General features: G+C 38.1%; 1 protein-coding gene across 1 annotated transcript in view; it reads left to right on the forward strand.

Moving 5' to 3' along the window:
• The window catches only part of LOC145981042 (sortilin-related receptor-like), a 75,601-nt gene extending 65,637 nt beyond the window's left edge, over positions 1 to 9,964 (forward strand). Inside the window, exons 13-14 of the mRNA XM_083114138.1 lie at positions 272 to 469; positions 7,811 to 9,964. Coding sequence (XP_082970264.1) covers positions 272 to 469; positions 7,811 to 7,872 — 260 coding nt within the window. The 3' untranslated portion in view covers positions 7,873 to 9,964. The remainder of the gene's footprint in view (positions 1 to 271; positions 470 to 7,810) is intronic.
• The last annotated feature ends 8,432 nt before the right edge of the window (positions 9,965 to 18,396 follow it).

Consider the following 18,396-nt stretch of genomic DNA (forward strand, 5'->3'; position numbering starts at 1 on the left):
TTTCACTTATTTTTCTTGAAATTACATCATTATTTTTTCTTGCTCTGAACTATAAATTGTTACAATGTTCAAGCAGTTCAGTACACTGTTCAAGTTCATTCCCGATGAGAATTAATGTCAGCATTGGTACTGAGTGCTTGAAAGTAGCCAGATTTAAAGTGTTGAATGTGATTGTATAAGGTTAATGTGCTGCCCGTTACACCCTTCTCATTTGCTTGTTGGAAATTGTTATGCGTTATTCAGAATTTGTGATTTCTATTTTGTTTTTCAGGTGCCTGGCCTCTGTTGTCCACAACCAACTTGGTCAGTGTAGTAGTTCCTGTTGTTCTAGTAGTGATAGCCCTTGCAGCAGCACTTGCCTTCTTTGTACTGAGGCACAGACGCCTGCAGAGGAGCTTCGTGTCCTTTGCCAATAGTCATTATGACACAAGGTCCGGCTCAGCAACGTTTTCGGGAGGGGAAGGCCTAGGTGAGTGTGGCTTTGTTTTGCTGTTAACATTTGATACAAAATTTCTTTTCTTTTCTTATTTCCTCAATTTGCATTTGCTAATAACATTGCGGTTACAATACACACAACCCTGCGTTAGGCATATCACTTTTTTGTAAAGTGCACAGCACGTGAGGTACACCTTTCCCCCAACCCCTTAGCTATATTTAAGGTATGAAATATATTTGGAATTATACTGCACATGCATGCTGAACGTGGGCTCCCATTTATCCAAGGGGTAAGCGCTCTTGCCTTTGGTGCTAGTGGTCCTGGGTTCGATTCCCAGTGGGAGCCCCCAAAGTTTCGGTATTGGCCCAACATCGTGAGGACAATTGGGAAGCTACTTGAAAAGAAGAATAGCGGGCTCCGGTCACGAAGCCTGAAAACAGTGGTGATGGGTTCCGATGCGCTGACACTCAATGAAAAGCCGCTCTGGCACTCAATGGCCTGCTTGGGAGACAGTTGTCCCCCACGGGCTGAAATATATAACAACCAAATCAGTGTCATGTTAACTTTCGGTCATGTGGTCACTTTCATCTTCACTTTCGTCACTAACACATACCTACGTGTCCTCACCTTCCTTACTAACCCACTTCATATAACATTTGAATGTTCTGTGTGCTCTGTCTTTCTCGCTTTGAGTTTTTCTTGTTACGTATTTAGTCCACCAAGCATGTGACTGACATTTACTTTATAATATTATGTGGCTTAGAAGTTCAACAGGACAACACAGTTGGGCTTAGAACAAGGATAAATAAGAACGTTCAGCTACACAAAAGTACCCATGTGCAGTATAGTTCACAGTGTTGCAATATCACAAAGAATATTGATGGGTACCCCACGCACCTAACGGAGGATTAATCTACAGAAGAACAATAGTGGCTTTTCACTGGCATGGTTTTCACAAGGAGAGTGGTTAGCACATCGCGCTGCGACACCAAGGGTCCCGGGTTCGAATCCCACTCGGGCATGGTTGTTTGTGAATGCCCAATTATCAATTTCATCACTCATCCCCATCTTCGCAAATTAGCCAAGAGGCACAAAATGTGAAGTAAAATAAAATATTTGGTCTAGGAATTAATTTGTGCACCTGGACAAGAGATGGCGTAACGAGCGTATCGTCCCACAGTTCCGTGTAGCCACACATGCGTTGAAAACTATCAGCATGCATCGTTCGTAGTATAGGGCAGTTGATTGACGCGTCAACAAGAGCATTTTGTAGTCAACTGAACATGGTGCAGTTCGTGCCAGATAAAGTGTTTTTGTGGGCTGTTCTGCTTCATTACTTTAACATGCAGAAAAGTGCTACCGAAAGTCATCATATTTTGGTGGAAGTGTATGGTGACCATGCGCTAGCTGAGCGAACGTGTCAGAAGTGGTGATTTCGGCCTGGAAGACCAAGAGCGACCTGGACAGCCAAAAAAATTTTGAAGACGAAGAATTGAGAGCATTGCTCGATCAGGATTCGTGTCAAACGCAGGAAGAACTTGTAGAAGCATTAGGCGTTGATCAAACAACAGTTTCCAAACACCTCAAAGCCATGGGAATGATTCAAAAGATGTCACATTGGGTTCCACATGCATTGAAAGACAGAAACGTTGAAAGACTAAAAAACATTTTCGAATTCCTGCTTCAAAGACAGAAAAGAAAGGGGTTTTTGCATCGCATTGTTACTGGCGATGAGAAGTAGATCCATTACGAGAATCCGAAACGAAAAAAGACCTGGGTGAAGCCAGGTGAACCAGGTCCATCACAACCGAAACGAGATATTCACTGTGCAAAGGTTATGCTGTGCATATGGTGGGATGTGAAAGGTGTGGTGTACTATGAGCTGCTGCAACCGGGTGAAACTATTAATGGAGAACGTTATCGACGACAATTAATGCATTTGAAGCAAGCTCTGGCCAGGAAACGACCAGAATTGGAGAACAGACATGATAAACTTATTTTTCAACATGATAACGCTCGCCCACATGTCACAAAACCTATTTAGAAAATGTCGGATGGGAAGTTTTACCCCACCTGCCGTATTCACCAGACGTTGCTCCTTCGGACTACTACTTGTTCGATTGCATGAATAACGATTTGATTGGACAGCGGTTCACTTCTTCAGAAGATATCGAAAAATGGGTCTCTGACTGGATCGCTTCAAAGGATGAGGACTTCTTTCGCCACGGAATCCGTAACTTGCCTGACAGATGGGCGAAAGTGGTGGCTCGGGATGGACAATATTTTTCTTAAGGTATTTATGTATTTTGTGTTTGAACTACAGCTTCAATGTGTGCGTAACAACCGCACGAATTAATTCCTAGACCAAATAAATAAATCAGTCAATTACAAGGAAAGTATGGAAAATAGAAAATGTTCAGCTTTTTTTCCAGCGTTTTTACTGAGTAACAATTGAAGGTCCAGATTTTGTCCTAAATGCCTATTTTGTTCCTATGAACTGTTTTGGGGCTTTCAACTTAGGAAATTTATTCAGGGTGCAACAATCAATATATGTAAATTCTAATGCCTGTGCCTATCGAGTGCCTATAAGTGCCTGAAATGCTTTATAATAGGTGTAAAGTGTGTTTTGGTTTTATCTCCCCATTAGATCTCAGCTTCACTGGTAACAAAGTTAACTCTCCATCTGTGGTAGGGATATTTTTTATCCCCCGACAACAATAATTATATTCAATACTATAATACAAATCTTACAAATCAATTTTTCATTGCAAACTTGTTCATGATGCACATGTTGTTTCCGCTTGCTAAAATGTAAATGTAGTAATAAATTTGATGGAAAAAATCATATAATGGGAAAGTCTACCCCATTGCAAAACTTATAATTTTACCTTTCCAACATTAGACTCTTGCATGAGAAGAAACTGCTGGTGAAACTGTTTTCAGAAGTTCACATATTTACAAGCCAAACACAAACCAAATCATGTGGTGCAAACAGACCTCTTGAAAACCAAGGTCTGCCAAGTGACTTTTCGTCAGGCGATGTGTAGTCTGTACATTGTGTCCCATCTGCATTTCAAGACCCAGGCTTTCAAGTAGCATCTCAATTTTTCTCATGATGCTGGGTCAACACCGTAAATTTGGAGCTCCAGCTCCCACTGGAAATTGAAGCCGGAACCACTCACACTAAATGTGAGATTGCTAACCATTAGGCTATTCGGGAATTTCATGTATTTACAGATCCCACAATTGGTTTGATATTAAAGTTGGTTTAAATGTCTGTAGATGAGAAAGTGATTAATATACGTGTTGCAAAATACAATAACAATTCATAAAATGCAGTTGAGTGAATAGTACATGCATGGGAAAGATATCTGCATGAGAAAGTGAATAGTATTATTTAAATACTTTCTGTGCACCTCCCTGATGGTATAGTGGTAACCTTTTAATGAAGGGGTCCCTTCGATACCTGTGGTCCAGATCTCACTTTAAACTGTAGGTCCAATCCAAATTAGCCTATTCATGCATAAAGTGGGTTGCAGCTGCTTCTACGTTCCTCTCGTCGGGGGTGCCGATTGGATACAGCCAGTTCCCAGCTGAGGTTGGGGGTACCGTGTGCTTCCTACTTTATTTTACAGGGGAGCCCGTGATGTCATCAGCGACCAAAGCCCTAAATAAAATTAGGTCCCTATACTCCCCCTGGTGCCTCACTGCGAGGAATGAATTGGATGTTCCCTGTCCCCCCTTTCTCTACGAGAACAGAAGTTTTGCAGGTAAATGCACGTGTATGTCGTGCAGGTAAAAGCACATGTGTGGTACAGGTAAAAGACACGTGTGTAAGTGTGCTAACAGACATTAATATATTATGTTTATAATAAAAACATAAATTGAACTGGTGAAACCTTTCCTTAACCCAGCAAGCCCTGAGAATATATTGGAGTCTGTGTTCACCGACTGTATTAAAAAAGTTAGCACCTATGGGAAGACTTTTGCCACCCTCCTAATTGCAGGGTTTAGTGTGTTGAACGCAGCCAGTAACTGTGGGTGAACGTTGCAATGTACTTTATTGTTTTTCTGACCAGTGCCTTGCTCTTTTTATGGGAAATTGCCAAGCTCAATTGAAAACATGTAAGTGTACCGAAATAATGAAAAAATATATGAATTCTTTATTCCATGTGCTTAGTGATATCTTGATGTGTTTGAATCCTTCATTCTCTATTGTTTTGGTTATTTTTATTACATCATTAGTTGAAAATTCCTGAATTCAGAGCAAATGCATTTTTATGAGGATATCAATGATCAAAAATAACATAATGCTTTTTGTTCATTTTCAAGTTCATTCTGTGCTCAGATAGACCAATTGAGGACCTACATTTTAAAGTGAATCTGAATCATTTTAAAGGAGTGAGGGGTCACTTCCACCTGGAATTGAATCTGAGACTCCTTGATTACGATGCAACGGCTTTACCGCTTTGCCATCGCTGAAGCAAAAACTAATAAATGAAAATGACATCGTGAGTTCAAGTTTAATTTTTGTGTTAAGTCTACTTTATGCACAGATAAGCTAATTGGGACTGGACCTGTAGGTTAAAGTTGCATATGAACCACCATGTGCCTCCACCGTATGTTGAACCTGGAACACTTGATTACAAGGCAACAACATTACCTCTATGCAATTAGGGAGGCCCTAAATAACATCACATCTATTAAGTAACAAGTAACAAGTTTTGCTTGTGCGAACTACTTTTTACAATTTTTATTATCACACATTGACAAAATTTAGTTCTTGAAGCTTTCCTGGTAGTGAATGATGAAGAAGTTCTCTCGTGATACCAGCCAGGTGATCTCTGGATAGGCTTCCGAGCTTTCGAGAGCTAACGTCACTCTCATCTTCAAGGATTGAAGTCGCTCGGAAGCCTATCCAGAGATCACCAGGCTGATATCCCGAGAGAACTTCTTCATCAAAATGTCTTTTTTTTTTTTCCTCTCTTTGAAGTAAGAACTGCTTGCCTTTGTATGTGCTTTATTTATTGTGTATTAACTTTTCATCTACTCTTTTCTATGTGGCAATAGGAGATTTTCTTGGTAAGCTTTCTGTGTACATTTTTCAGTATGTGGTTGTAACTAATTCTCTAGTGGAACATTATGTTAAAATAACACACAAGTAATCATGAGAAATAGAATTATTCAGTTATACTTGTAACATGTGAATTCACAGCCAAAAACTGAAATGCTCTCTATTTGTAAAGTTATTAACTCTAAGTGGATGTAGGTTTTCAAATGTGCACAGCTGCACAAGAACTTCACAGAAGAAACACTAAATATTTGGGATTTTTTAAAAATCCTCAGAGACTTCTAACTCTGTTGTAAGGGAAATTTTGATATCCCATTTTTAAAAACACACTAGTGTTAGGATAGGAAATCAAGAAAATGTTAATTTTACACAAAAATTCCTATTTGGAGAACAGAAAGAACTTCTGTGGTCCTTGCAATGAACAGAAGTGAAGATAAAATTCTAAAATGAAGAACTGATTGTGTCCTACAACCATGCCAAGTTGTGTTGATAATAGTTCAACAGTTCACCACCTAAATAATAATAACTGGATTATGCAGTGCTAAAGGAAACATGTAATAACGTGTTAGGTGACAATAAGTGCCTTAGTCTGGTAGTAAACTAAGTAAATATTGTTTTATTGTAGGTACTCTGTTGTGTCTGTGCGCAAGTCCATCTATCCGTCTGTCCCACTGTTGCAAACCATTTTTCTCACTGTGCACTAAATAGGAGCCACACAGGGGCAGACAAAAGTAAAAAAAAAAAATCCCAGAAAAGTTTAATTTTTTTTTCATTTTTCAAAAATAACTTGAAATATTATCATTTTCTTAGAGTTGTCTTTTGTGGTACATAGATTCCAGTTCTACTACATAGCCCTTGCTAGAACCAGTAGACTACTTAGGAAAAGTTGGCAACACTCCTTTTTTTTTGCTATTACATAATGTATTTTGTGATTTTAAGTGATAAATTATGGTACAATTTTCAACTAAGCATGATGTGGGTACACAAGTACATAGCAGTGCTTCATTTTCGAATATTTCTATTCACTTTGGTTTATCGTGGGGTTTCATTTTATTCAATACATTTTTTTCTTCATTTGTCACGAATGATTGACGTTTCTTATTTTGTCTTTTTTTCTGTCCTAATACAAATCTCTATGTTCTTCAAAATTCATACATTAAATGTTAGCATATATCGTGACCTTCCAATTGTATATTTTACAATTTCTTGCCTGACCCGCATTATCGTGAAAAAAATATTTTCCATGACTTTTGCTGTAATCCTCGTATTTTCCATTATTTCTATTATTTAAAATAATTCATTATAGTTATATTAGGTAGTGAGGTTAAATTTTTCCATCAGGGTGGATAAAAAATGTAAAAAATCTTTTTGATTATTTTTTTAAAATTTAAATCTTTTTTTTAATTTAAATCGATTTTTTTTATTTAAAAAAACACGCTTAAAATTGTATGGTTTTTGGTACCATACATATAGATATGTTTTTTGTAGAAAGGCTATTTCTAGTAAACGTCCCTGTAAAATATTTGAACAGTTTGATTAAAAAAGCAAATAAAAAATATGCTTAAATATACAGTTTTCTGTTTCTGATACTACACATATGAACCTAATATGGAAATGTTTGTTATTGCGTTAATATAATAATTTCAGTAGCTTTTGTTCCAGTGAAAATGAAACATTCTGGATGTAGTCTATACTTGTAACTTAAAATATTTTTATTGTCCTTGTAGCTGAATTTTGGCAAGTTTTTTAATGATAGTTTCCAAAATATCAGCTGCCATTTATATTTACAGCTTAATAATGACACTATTTACTGTTTAACATGATTAGTATTTTGTATATTATCCTACACAAAATGTTTGCTATTTTTGCCTGTACAATTTATTGAATTTTAACTCAAGATAAATTTAAATATGTTTACAGCTTACGTATTATATTTATTTTTGTATCAGCTTTACCCCATCAGTACATATGTTATGTTTCCTTTCTTAGAGCCGAATAAACACCATTAAATGGTTACAAGATTAATGTACTTTCACCAAAAGTGATTCTGGTATCTACAAGACCCTTATGTACATTATTCTATAAATTATTTGTTTAAGTTTTTAATGAAAATAATGTGATCCTTGTTAATGATTGCATGTATCAGTAGATCTGAAGCAAAGTTTTTTTCTTATATGCATGGATTTTTTTAATGATACAAATATTTAAAAGAGGTACAAGCATTTGAAAGAAAATTTATCAAATATGAAAATGATAGAGTATAATTTTGTAACCATTTTTTTTTTTTCTTCTTGTACTTACAGAGGAGGAAGATTCTCCAGTGATACGAGGTTTTTCAGATGATGAACCACTAGTAATTGCATGAGATGTAAGAAGGTCCTAAAAATGAAATGGCTGTGATTGTGGGTTTGTAAAAAAAAAAAAAAAAAAGTACATATAGTTTTCATCTAAATGTTGGAGAAAAGATGTAGATGAAGAGATGGTTTACCTTTCACAGTTTCTTTTTGAATTCTCAGTTTTACATTTTCCATCAGTTTTTTTTAATAATATGATTTTATACATTTTTTCTTATTTTAAGAAATTTCCAGGAATTATTTTACTTTTCCTCTTTTGTTCAAAAATTGATTTTTTTTTTGGTGGTCAGCAAATATAAAAGTGCATTTTCTTAATTTTTTCCCCATTTTTTTAACAGCTTTAAATTGCAAATATTTGTTTACACATTTCAAATTTGAACTCTTTATTTTGTACAGATGAATGCTTTTTTTTTGTTGTTGTGTGCATTTTGTCTGGGTTGAAATTAGCCTGTCATGTCTTCAAAACCATTACACTTGATAACTACATGGAATGATGTATTAATGTAGTAGAATGTTAAAAGATTTGGAGAGTTTGGTATGAAGCTAAGATAATATATGTGTAAGAGAAGAGTATTATTTGATTTTTTATGTGTCATAATATAACATTATAATTGTTTTGTCTGTGTTTATTTGAGCTGAGTGAAAGCACTTTTCTAATGCATTACTAAAATTCCATTATTGTTCTTTGCATCATAATATGCTACACAATGTAAATAGGACGGTTGTGATTTTTCTTGTTTGAGATAGTAATGGTGGAAATTTGCCCAGTAACTTAGATTGTGGTATTTTTTATCCGTTGCTAGCTTGTGAAATCTGGTGCTTTTTCCACCTAGAAATAATTTTTGCAAATGTTGTTCAAGCACTGCATTTTGTTTTTAAACAGTATGATGCTGCACTTATGGTGAATAATTAAAAATTCAAAAATTAATTTCATGTTACATTTATTTTATAAATGTTATCTAAAATGTAGCAAACTATTCATGTTAAAACGTCTTGCAAAAATATCAGTTTTGATCTTGCTGTTTTCATTTTAAATTTTATTTACTAATGTAAGATTTTTATCACTACGTTATAGCCAATGATCTTATTATGATACCTTTAGGTTTTTCTTACAAATAGTTGCAAGGTCTAGCTTGTTGTTTACTTATGAAAGATCTGCCAGGTGAAAATATTAATTAAAAATCTTCATTTTACTCGTATTGTTTTGCAAACAATCCTATTCATTCTTAGGCAGCTGTTCATTTTAAACTTTAAGCTGCGTAATGTTTACTTGGAGTTATCCTTAGTAAAAACATCCTGCTTGTGATGCTAAAAATTTTAGTGACATTAATTTTCATCACATTCCATACGTCTTGAACAAGACAGATATTCTTTATTCTCAATTGTTTCTCTGCATTTGCATTGTGGTTTTAAAAGCAAAATATTGCAATTTTTCCCCAGAAAATTTTTACTATACAGATGTTAGGAGAGAGAAAAAATCTTGTATTTCTATTCCTACTTATCAAAACCTTAATTTCTTTGACATTTTTCTTTAATTATGAACAAAAGAAATTACAATGGAACTTCAGTGTTATGTTCTCTGATTTTATATTTTCTCATTATACATTCAGTCCTCATGGCCAACCTTGTCCCCTGAAAAATGTAAATCTGGGGTTCTACTCTAGCAAAATATCAAAACTGTGTGAATTACTCTGCACATAATTCTGTAAGCGTGAGATATGCTTAATTGTAATACAATGTTCCTGCAGCATTTTAACAAAATGTTTGTAAAAAGGTAGTAATGAGGGCTGAAATTATGGAATAAACCTATACCTTCCACCATAAATAGATGTACAGTGTACCATGAATTGTTTTTGTATTGCAAATGCTCTGTGTGTTGTCACAAATAAGTTTGCCAGATTATACGTGTATATATATGTTGCGCACCATGTTAATTGTGTGGAAGGTTTCAAGAGAATGGACACTTTAGCATGGTAGAAGTTACTGAAAAAGAGAGCGAAAAAGTTAAGTATTCAATACCAAATATTTTGTGAATTTGCTAATAAGGTTAGCAGCACAACTTCTCAAGTAATGTACATTTTTCAATAAATGTATAAAATTTTACGTGTTTCATTTCATTTTTCAGTAAGGAATGCATATTGTAAACCTAAAAGGGATTGGTACACAGGGGAGTGGAGTAGGTTACATAATTTGTATTCATGTCTAGGTATTATTAGAATGATTAAATCAAGAAGACTTAGGTGGGCAGGCCATGTGGCACGAATGGGAACAGAAAGAAGAGTTTACAGGATTCTTGTTGAGAAACCTGATGATAAGAGACCTGGTAGGAAGGCCAAGACGAGGATGGAGGGATAACGTTGAGATGGACCTAAAGGAAGTCTGTAAGGATGGAAAGGATTGGATTGATCTTGCCCAGGATAGGGACAGATGGAAAGCTTGTGTTGCTGCAGCCATAAATGTTAGAGTAATTTTGTTAATTTACTTTGATTATTGTTGAAAAAACTTCATTCTCTTGAATATGAAGTGCAGTTGAACACTTCTCAGCATGTTAAAGCATCACAGAATGGTCTGAAAATGTAAAGGATGTTTCATTCACTGTCAACCCCTGATTTTTGCTTATAAAAGTCAAACTATTGGTCATAATGTAATGAAATTTGCTACGGACATACCTTGGTGTATGAGAAGCATGGTGACGTCACAGTGAGTGTTGGAAGTGGTTGCCATTAGCATCAATGCAATGCCTCTCCATGTTACAGAAGGTAGCCATCAACACAACAGGAGTCACAGCATCAATTTCCCGCTGAATTCTATCTTGCAGTTCCGTGATAGTCCATGGGTTGTTGAGATAGACCTTTCCGTTTGCAGTACTTGCGAACGACAAACACATGCTGTTCCACTGAGTATCGGCTCATACAGTACTGCTTTGTTACTGGACTGTGATCACGAACCACTGCTTTCAACCAAACCCAAACAAACATGAACGTCCCAACAGCAGGGCTAAGAACTCAGACTGAAAGCACGCATCCGTACGATTGGCATTTAATGGCTGAATCGCCCAAATGCATGCACATCCCCATGCAAGGACTAGAGAAACATACACCAGGTATGTCCATGGCAAATTTCATTGCATTATGACCAATAGTTTAATTTTTAAGTCAAAATCAGGGACCTAGAGTGAGTTACCCATAAAATTCAAGGAATGTGTTTTTGGGAAGTTGAATGGAACACTAAATTTATGCTGATCCTATACAGATAAATTTATTAAATTTACGAATCTACATTTTCTATGTATTTCACCTGAAAAACAGCTCATCAACTGTACTTCTTGAGAGTGATGTGATTTGTCATCATGCATTTCGTCCAACTGCTCCTTTGCTGAAGTAGCTGACTGGGTACTGTATAATGGGGGGAAATACGATTTTTATGGCCTAGGCATGGCGTATGTGAGTCTTCTGACTGGTTGAGAGGCTATGCTGCATACTACCTGGTTCACATGATTGATCACAGCCCAGAATCTTTGACATTGTAAATTGACTAGTTGTGGTAATAGGCAGAGTTTTAGGTCTTCATCAGTTACTGAACCGGTACTTTTATAGTAGGGAAGAAAGTTCTCCCCACAGACCTGGAATTTTCCACTGCAACAGCTCTTTTTGAATGACAGATCCCCAATTGGGAAGCTAAGCATAGGGGAATCTAATGTCCAGTAAATCATAATGAAATAAGTACAGGCACGGCAATCACACATAAACACAAATAAAAACGTAGCTATTAATGAACATAACACAATAACCAATAGAGATCAATCCGATCTTTCCATAGTTCTCCCATTCAAAAGAAACAAGAAAGAAACATGCACACACACAAAAAAAGGCAAGAGCACCAAACTTATAAAATCTTCCCACACAATACACAACACACACTATAAGAAAAATCAACTGATCTCAGTGTATCTGTAATTGAAAACAAAAGGGTCACATTGTCCACATATGAACCAAACTTCCTCTTCCTCGCAAACGCTGCCACTTAAGTATCCTCTCTGGGATGAAGGCTTCCTGGCAGCACCTTCCCTATTTATTCAATTGCGACATTTTTAGAGCAGGGGTTTTGTCGTTTTTGACCTATGTTATCAAACTACAGTGCTCAAAATTTTTTTTTCATGTTATGATTGCATGCGGTTTGAGTCGCAATATCCCCAAAAGGTATACAATGTTCATTATGTGAGCAATACCAGAGACAGAAACTGACATAATGCCCCAAGTGAGTTCGATATTCAGGAGATAGAGGGCAGTAGTTGCCACATGATCCCTCAGCAGATTTGAAAGCAGCCTGATGGAAGGCATTGTCCATGTCTTATCTGCACTTGTGAGTTGTAAACCGCACAGAGAGTGGGTGGAAAACTAAGGACAACATGCCTCGAGCAACTGTTTCTGCTACGGACCGCATTCGAATTGTAATGCTGCTGCAAGAGGGATATCGCCAAATGGACGTCGCTGCTCATGCTGGAGTGAGCCAAAGTGATGTTTCTCGAGTGTGGAAAAAGTTCAGGGAGACACAATCAGTTTCTGATCAACCAAGGACAGGGCAACCATGCAAAACAACACGCAGGGAAGATCGGTACATGGTGATTTTGGCACGTTGTATATCCACTGCAACTGCTACCAGTTTGTGCTAGGATCTGCGAAGGGCCTCAGGAGCGAATGCTTCCAATCAGACAGTGCGGAATCAACTACGTGAGGAAGGATTGACGTCAAGAAAACCCATACCCAAAGTTCCTCTGAAACCACACCATAAGAGAGACCGTGTAAGGTGAGCAACAATGCACAGCGAATGGAGTCTGGAACAGTGGGAGCACACGCTCTTTACAGACGAGGTCACCATCAGTTTGCACAAAGCATTAGGGTTTGGAGACGATCAGATGAGAGATTGAACGAGCCCTTCATCCAGGAATGTCGCCACCAGCATGGGGGCTCCATCATGTTTTGGGGTGAAATCATGTTTGGTCGACGACAGCCCTAATTCCTCTCCAGGGTCACATGACTGGTCTGATGTACAGAAACTCTAGTCTCGAACCCGTAGTAGCAGGTTTCTCTACAACTGTGGGGGATGGCTTCATGCTGGCGGATGATAATGCTCGACTGCATCGAGCCAGAGTGGTTCAAGAGTTCTTTGATATGCATGGCATTCGACACATGGTGTGCCCGGCATATTCCCCAGACATGAACTGTGTGGAACATGCATGGGGACACCTGAAGCGAGCAATTGTCAGGTGCGAAAATCCTCCTGTGAACAAGGTGCAATTGCGGGAGGCTGCAGGTGCTGTGGGACAGTCTTCCTCAGGAGAAGTTGAATGCTTTTATCCTTAGCATGCCCAGTCATGTTCAAGCATGCCTTCAAGCTCAAGGTGACTATACTCGGTACTGAACTCCCATCTGTTGATCCCAAGCATGCCTGCGAGCCGTAGGTACACGGTAGTGCACAGCCTTTCTTTTGTGTTTCGCATCCCACATTTTCAATCTTGTGCTTCTGGTGTGATTTTGTTTCTTCTGCATGGCTGCACCGTTTTCTTTGTTTGTATGTCTCCCCTGTACTCTTGAATATGATTCCATGTATCTAGTACAATAAAATGATCACAAACCCTGAATATGCAAAACTTATTTTGAGCGCTGTACAAAACTTTTGTTATTTTAATAATATATTTATCTGTAAACAAGCTGTTTACTAGAATTAGCTACATATATGTATTTGAAAAAAAATATATGGTAAAGCTCCCCCTGCACATTGAAACGTGCCTTGAAGGCATGTGAGGTGTTTGGTGGGGGAAGTGATAATATTCACAGTCTGGGTTATTTATGGAAGTGATGTGAATCACCTCTAACCCACTACCACAGAATAAATAGTAGAGCCCCATATAGGTGAACCCCATTGTTGGCTTACTTGAAATCGCCCTATCGACTGCACACTGTATTTTTGGCATTTGGTGAGTTGAGACCAAAACAATCCATTCTAGCTTGTTTCGTGTTTCATGGCATAATTGAATTTAGAAAGTTTCACACCTTGCGAGTCGCACACGAGAGACATGCAGATATTCGTATCCCCCTCACCCCCTCCCGGAAGACTACATGTCTTCAATTATCCTGCTAGAGCTGTGTCTGTGTCGGATACTGATGAAATTAGGAACGCCGGGCGCGTGTGTACACGATGTGGAAATACCATGTTACAATTTATAAAAGGTTTTTGTCTTCGGTATTTGAAAGGAGGGAATGTTTTTACGAGAGGTAAGTGAGCCTCAAGAAAAGTAAAGAAGATACAGATTTGACAATGCTTTTATTTTTAACATAATCTCGCTCAAATGCTACACAGTATGTTGAATATTCCTTATCTTCTAAAGAACTTTTCATGTTGGGACCATAAGATCTCCTCCACGGCTTCAATGGTGGCATCGTCGTTGGCCAACCAAACTGTGACCAGCAGTCATGGATTGTTGCCATGGCAATCACTGAGGTGTGTGCAGAAGCACTGTCCTGGTGGAAGAGGAGTCCTCTCTGGTCAGCATGCTTGGCCTCTTTCCTTGGCTTTGCACTCTTGAGACGTTCCAGTAGGTCAGAATATGCTGTCCGGTGATGGTGTGACTCCACTCAAGGGAATCAGTCAGCTCATAATGGGAAATGTTTATTTGGGATTGATCGTAGAATGGCATATGCAAATGGAAAATATCATTCCGGCGGGATATGTATCCAGCAAATCCCAAAAAAACTGATGTATATTAAAATAAATTGAAATAAAGTATAGAACTCATCCAAGGAGCCACGGTGGTCTAATCGATAGGGCGTCTAACAACCAGGCGAGAGAACCTGGTTCGATTCCCGGAATTGGTTGGAATCTTTCGGCCCTTGTCCCTGCATAAAGTGGCTCCAGGCCTCACCCAGCCTCATATCAATGGGTACCTCAAAGCAACCCTGGTGGGGGGGGGGGGGGGGCAAAGGCTGCCGGACCGTGGTCTGATCACATCGCCTCCAAAATGGTTGAAATCGAGAATGTGTGGGGCCCCACCCCTATATGTGAAATTTACATTACCTTTACCTGTGGAACTCACCCAGGATGATGATGAGGCGGGATGTAACATATATGTTGCTAATATTTCACTGTCTATTCTTGCATTCAAAAGTAAGCTTAAAGACATTCCAGCACATTTATCACTTCTAGGTGATTCACAAAGCACTTCTTCAACACTATTTAATTATGTGGATTTAGATTCAGCATTACTTGGGGAGTTCACAAGGGGATGCAAAATCAGTACTGGAAACAACGTTCACAATAACGTCAACACACTGTGACGAAAAAAAAATGGAAACTTGAACTTTGTGGTCACTTAAGTTTAGATATATCTACGAATCCCAAGCGACACTGAAGATTTATGAGAAACACGCCAATACCGCTCTCAAAATCTACCATGCACATGCACGATAATTCACATCTGAAATGTCTTGCTGTTCTTTATCAACAAAACATTTTACAATAGTTAAGCTTATTGTCTTTTGAAATCTGCAATTCAAATGTACCACGGTAAACAATGGGAAGGCAAACTGGTGACTGTGTATTCTTGTCGGCCTAGTCTTTGTCTGCATTACCCAAATCAAGAATTTTCTTTAGTTACACAATGTTTATTGAACATTGTTGCAGCTGAGATACAAAACAACCTCTTTTCTCTTTTAAATCATAGTTGCCCTCACATTTCATTTTCAATAATTCATGTTTATTTTCAAGGCATTCATTATAAAAAACGAATGTGTTTTTGAATGCTGTATATCTCCGTGCATTATTATTATTAGTAGTAGTATTGTTTCAGATCTTTGACTGACAAATTGGCCATTTTTTTTCACAGCATTTTTCATATTTCAAAAGCTGAAGGTGAAGGGGTTAAACCCCGTACCAACCCTTGTGTACTCCACTGAAATACAGCAAATAAATCAATTCTGTTGCTGGTTGTCTGCAGCTGTTCCCAGCTAACCACAATTTCTGGTGGTCCTACCCCTATCCGCAACCTGGGAATGAGCATGGTGCACATAGTTCTTCCTCTGGAAATGTTGTCAAGCCCAGGATGCTGATTCTTGCATCTTAACATTTTTAGCTGAAAGAACATAAACTTGCAGAGAAATTGCACTATCTACAATGTATATTCTGTTATTGAGTGCTTATGGGACAAGTGTGGGTGAACCTAGGTTCCTTCAGTCTTGAAGGGCAAGTCGCTTTCTCGTCCCGGTCTCGTTTCGGTAAAGCGGGCATTAAAACTTACACGAAGTGAGGAGGAAGCATCTTAAGAATAGCAAAGAATGCAAACAAGTAAAAGAAAAACAGAGAAGAGGAAGAGGAAGGGATTATCTACGAAGTGAAGTGTAAAGAATGTCAGAGTGTTTACATAGGAGAAACAAAAAAGAGGATGAAAGACAAGTTGAAAGAACATAGGGATGATGTACGACTTAAGAGAGAAAAAAATGCGATATTTAAACACACGAGAGAAAGAGGACATGACAGAGTGGGATGAGGCTAAGCAGATAGGAAGGGAGAAAAGAGTACTAGTGAGAAAATGGAAGACGATGAGGGCCAAGGAAATAGAGAAGAATGGGAAAGAAGACACAATGAACTGGAATGGGGGACTGAAGATAAACAAAGAATGGAAGAAGGTGTTAGAAAGAGTGGAAAGCACAAGAGCGAAGGAGGTGAAAAGAAGGAAGAGGAATGGAGAAAGAAAGGATAAGGAAAAAAGAGCATGAGATATGAAGTACAACCACATTCCAAATGAAAGGAAATGTTTATCTATGTCGTCTGTCAGGTGAAATAACAGTTGACAGGATAAGGCCCCATGCTGGAACTCCTGGAAAGGAATGTTCCAAAACAACGTTCTAATAATCTTGTGTCTGGAGGGAGAGAGAGAGAGAGAGAGAGAGAGAGAGAGAGAGAGAGAGAGAGAGAGTGAGTGAGTGAGTGAGAGTGTGTTTGTTTGTTTGTTTGTTTATATTTTCCTGTTTTGCACCTTATTTCATTTGTATTTGGTACATAGTCTGAAGAAGACCTTGCTAGAAGGTTGAAATGCAACATTTAGTTTTATGTTTTAAAATAAAATAAATTCTGTGTTGGTCAGCATATTGAGTTTTTGTTAAAACATAAGAACGACATGTACAATGCGTCACCGCATAAACTTTCACGGCGTATAGAGGTTATTACCGCATGCTGATTTCCTTAATAACTCAGGTTGGCACCCAGTAGAGGGCCATGAGGGGCATACCCCACTCGAACTATGATGAACATGGGGATGAATGATGATATGATGAGACTGATGAATTGACACTAACAAACATCCATGCCCAGGCCAGAATTCGAACCTGGGACCCCTGGCATCGCAGATCAATGTGCTAATCACTCCGCCATGGGGGCCGGCCAGTCGTGACTCGAAAATGTCTCATTTTTTGATTAACTCACGTTTAGACATATTCTCTATATTTTAATAATCATTCCTAACACCAAACATTTAATTTACGTATAATTATATTGTTTTCTAGACAGAATTGTCATAGTTACTAATTGGTGTTGGTATAAGAAGATTCCTTGTCGTCGTCAATCTGGGTGAAAATGTTCGAAGTCCAAAGTTGCCGTGACGTTGCAATGTTTGGAGAATCGTGCCAAACCCCTAACTCCTAATTTGAATTTTAACTTGAGAGTGATGTAATTTGTCATCAAGCATTTCGTCCAACTGCTCATTTGCTGAGGGAGCTGACTGGTAACTGTAGATTGTGTATTGGGAAGGGGAGGGGGGCGATAGAATTCTGTGGCCTAGGCATGGTATGTAAGTCTTCTGACTGATAGGCTATGCTGCGTACTACAGGGTTCACATGATTGGAGATCACAGCCAGGAATCTCTTGACATTGTAAATTGACTAGTTGTGGCAATAGGGTGAGTTTTAAGCCTTCCTACTTATTCAACTGGTGCTTTTATAGTAGGGGAGGAAAGTTCCCCACTCAGACCTGGGATTTTCCGCTGCAACGGCTCTTCTTGAACGACAGATCCCCAACTTGGAAGCTGAACATAGGGGAATCTAATGTCCAGTTAATCATAATCAAAGAAATACAAGTACACATACATGGCAATCACACATAAACACAAATAAAAACATATTAATTATTCCTTGTACGTAGGACATGGCTAGTTATTAATAAACATAACAGAAAAATCAATCCGATCTTTACATAGTTTTCCCCTTCAAAAGAAACAAGAGAGAGAGAGAGAGAGGCATGCACAACCAACCAACCAACCTACCTACCTACCTACCTACCTGAACTGTCAACATATGAGGCTCACACCACACAAAAAATAAACTTTTTTAAAAATGGTCAAGCAACCATGTTGTATGACTTCATATGGATTGACCCGAGAGGGAAAATAAACATCAAGTTATTTTAAATATATTATTGGTATAAGTCAATCTTGGAGAAGGTTTAGAAGGATGTTAAGGACAGTTTATTAATAGTCTTGGGATATT

Source organism: Lepisma saccharinum, chromosome 28 (genome assembly GCF_977018435.1).
Source record: "Lepisma saccharinum chromosome 28, izLepSacc3.1, whole genome shotgun sequence".
Lineage (NCBI taxonomy): Eukaryota > Metazoa > Arthropoda > Insecta > Zygentoma > Lepismatidae > Lepisma > Lepisma saccharinum.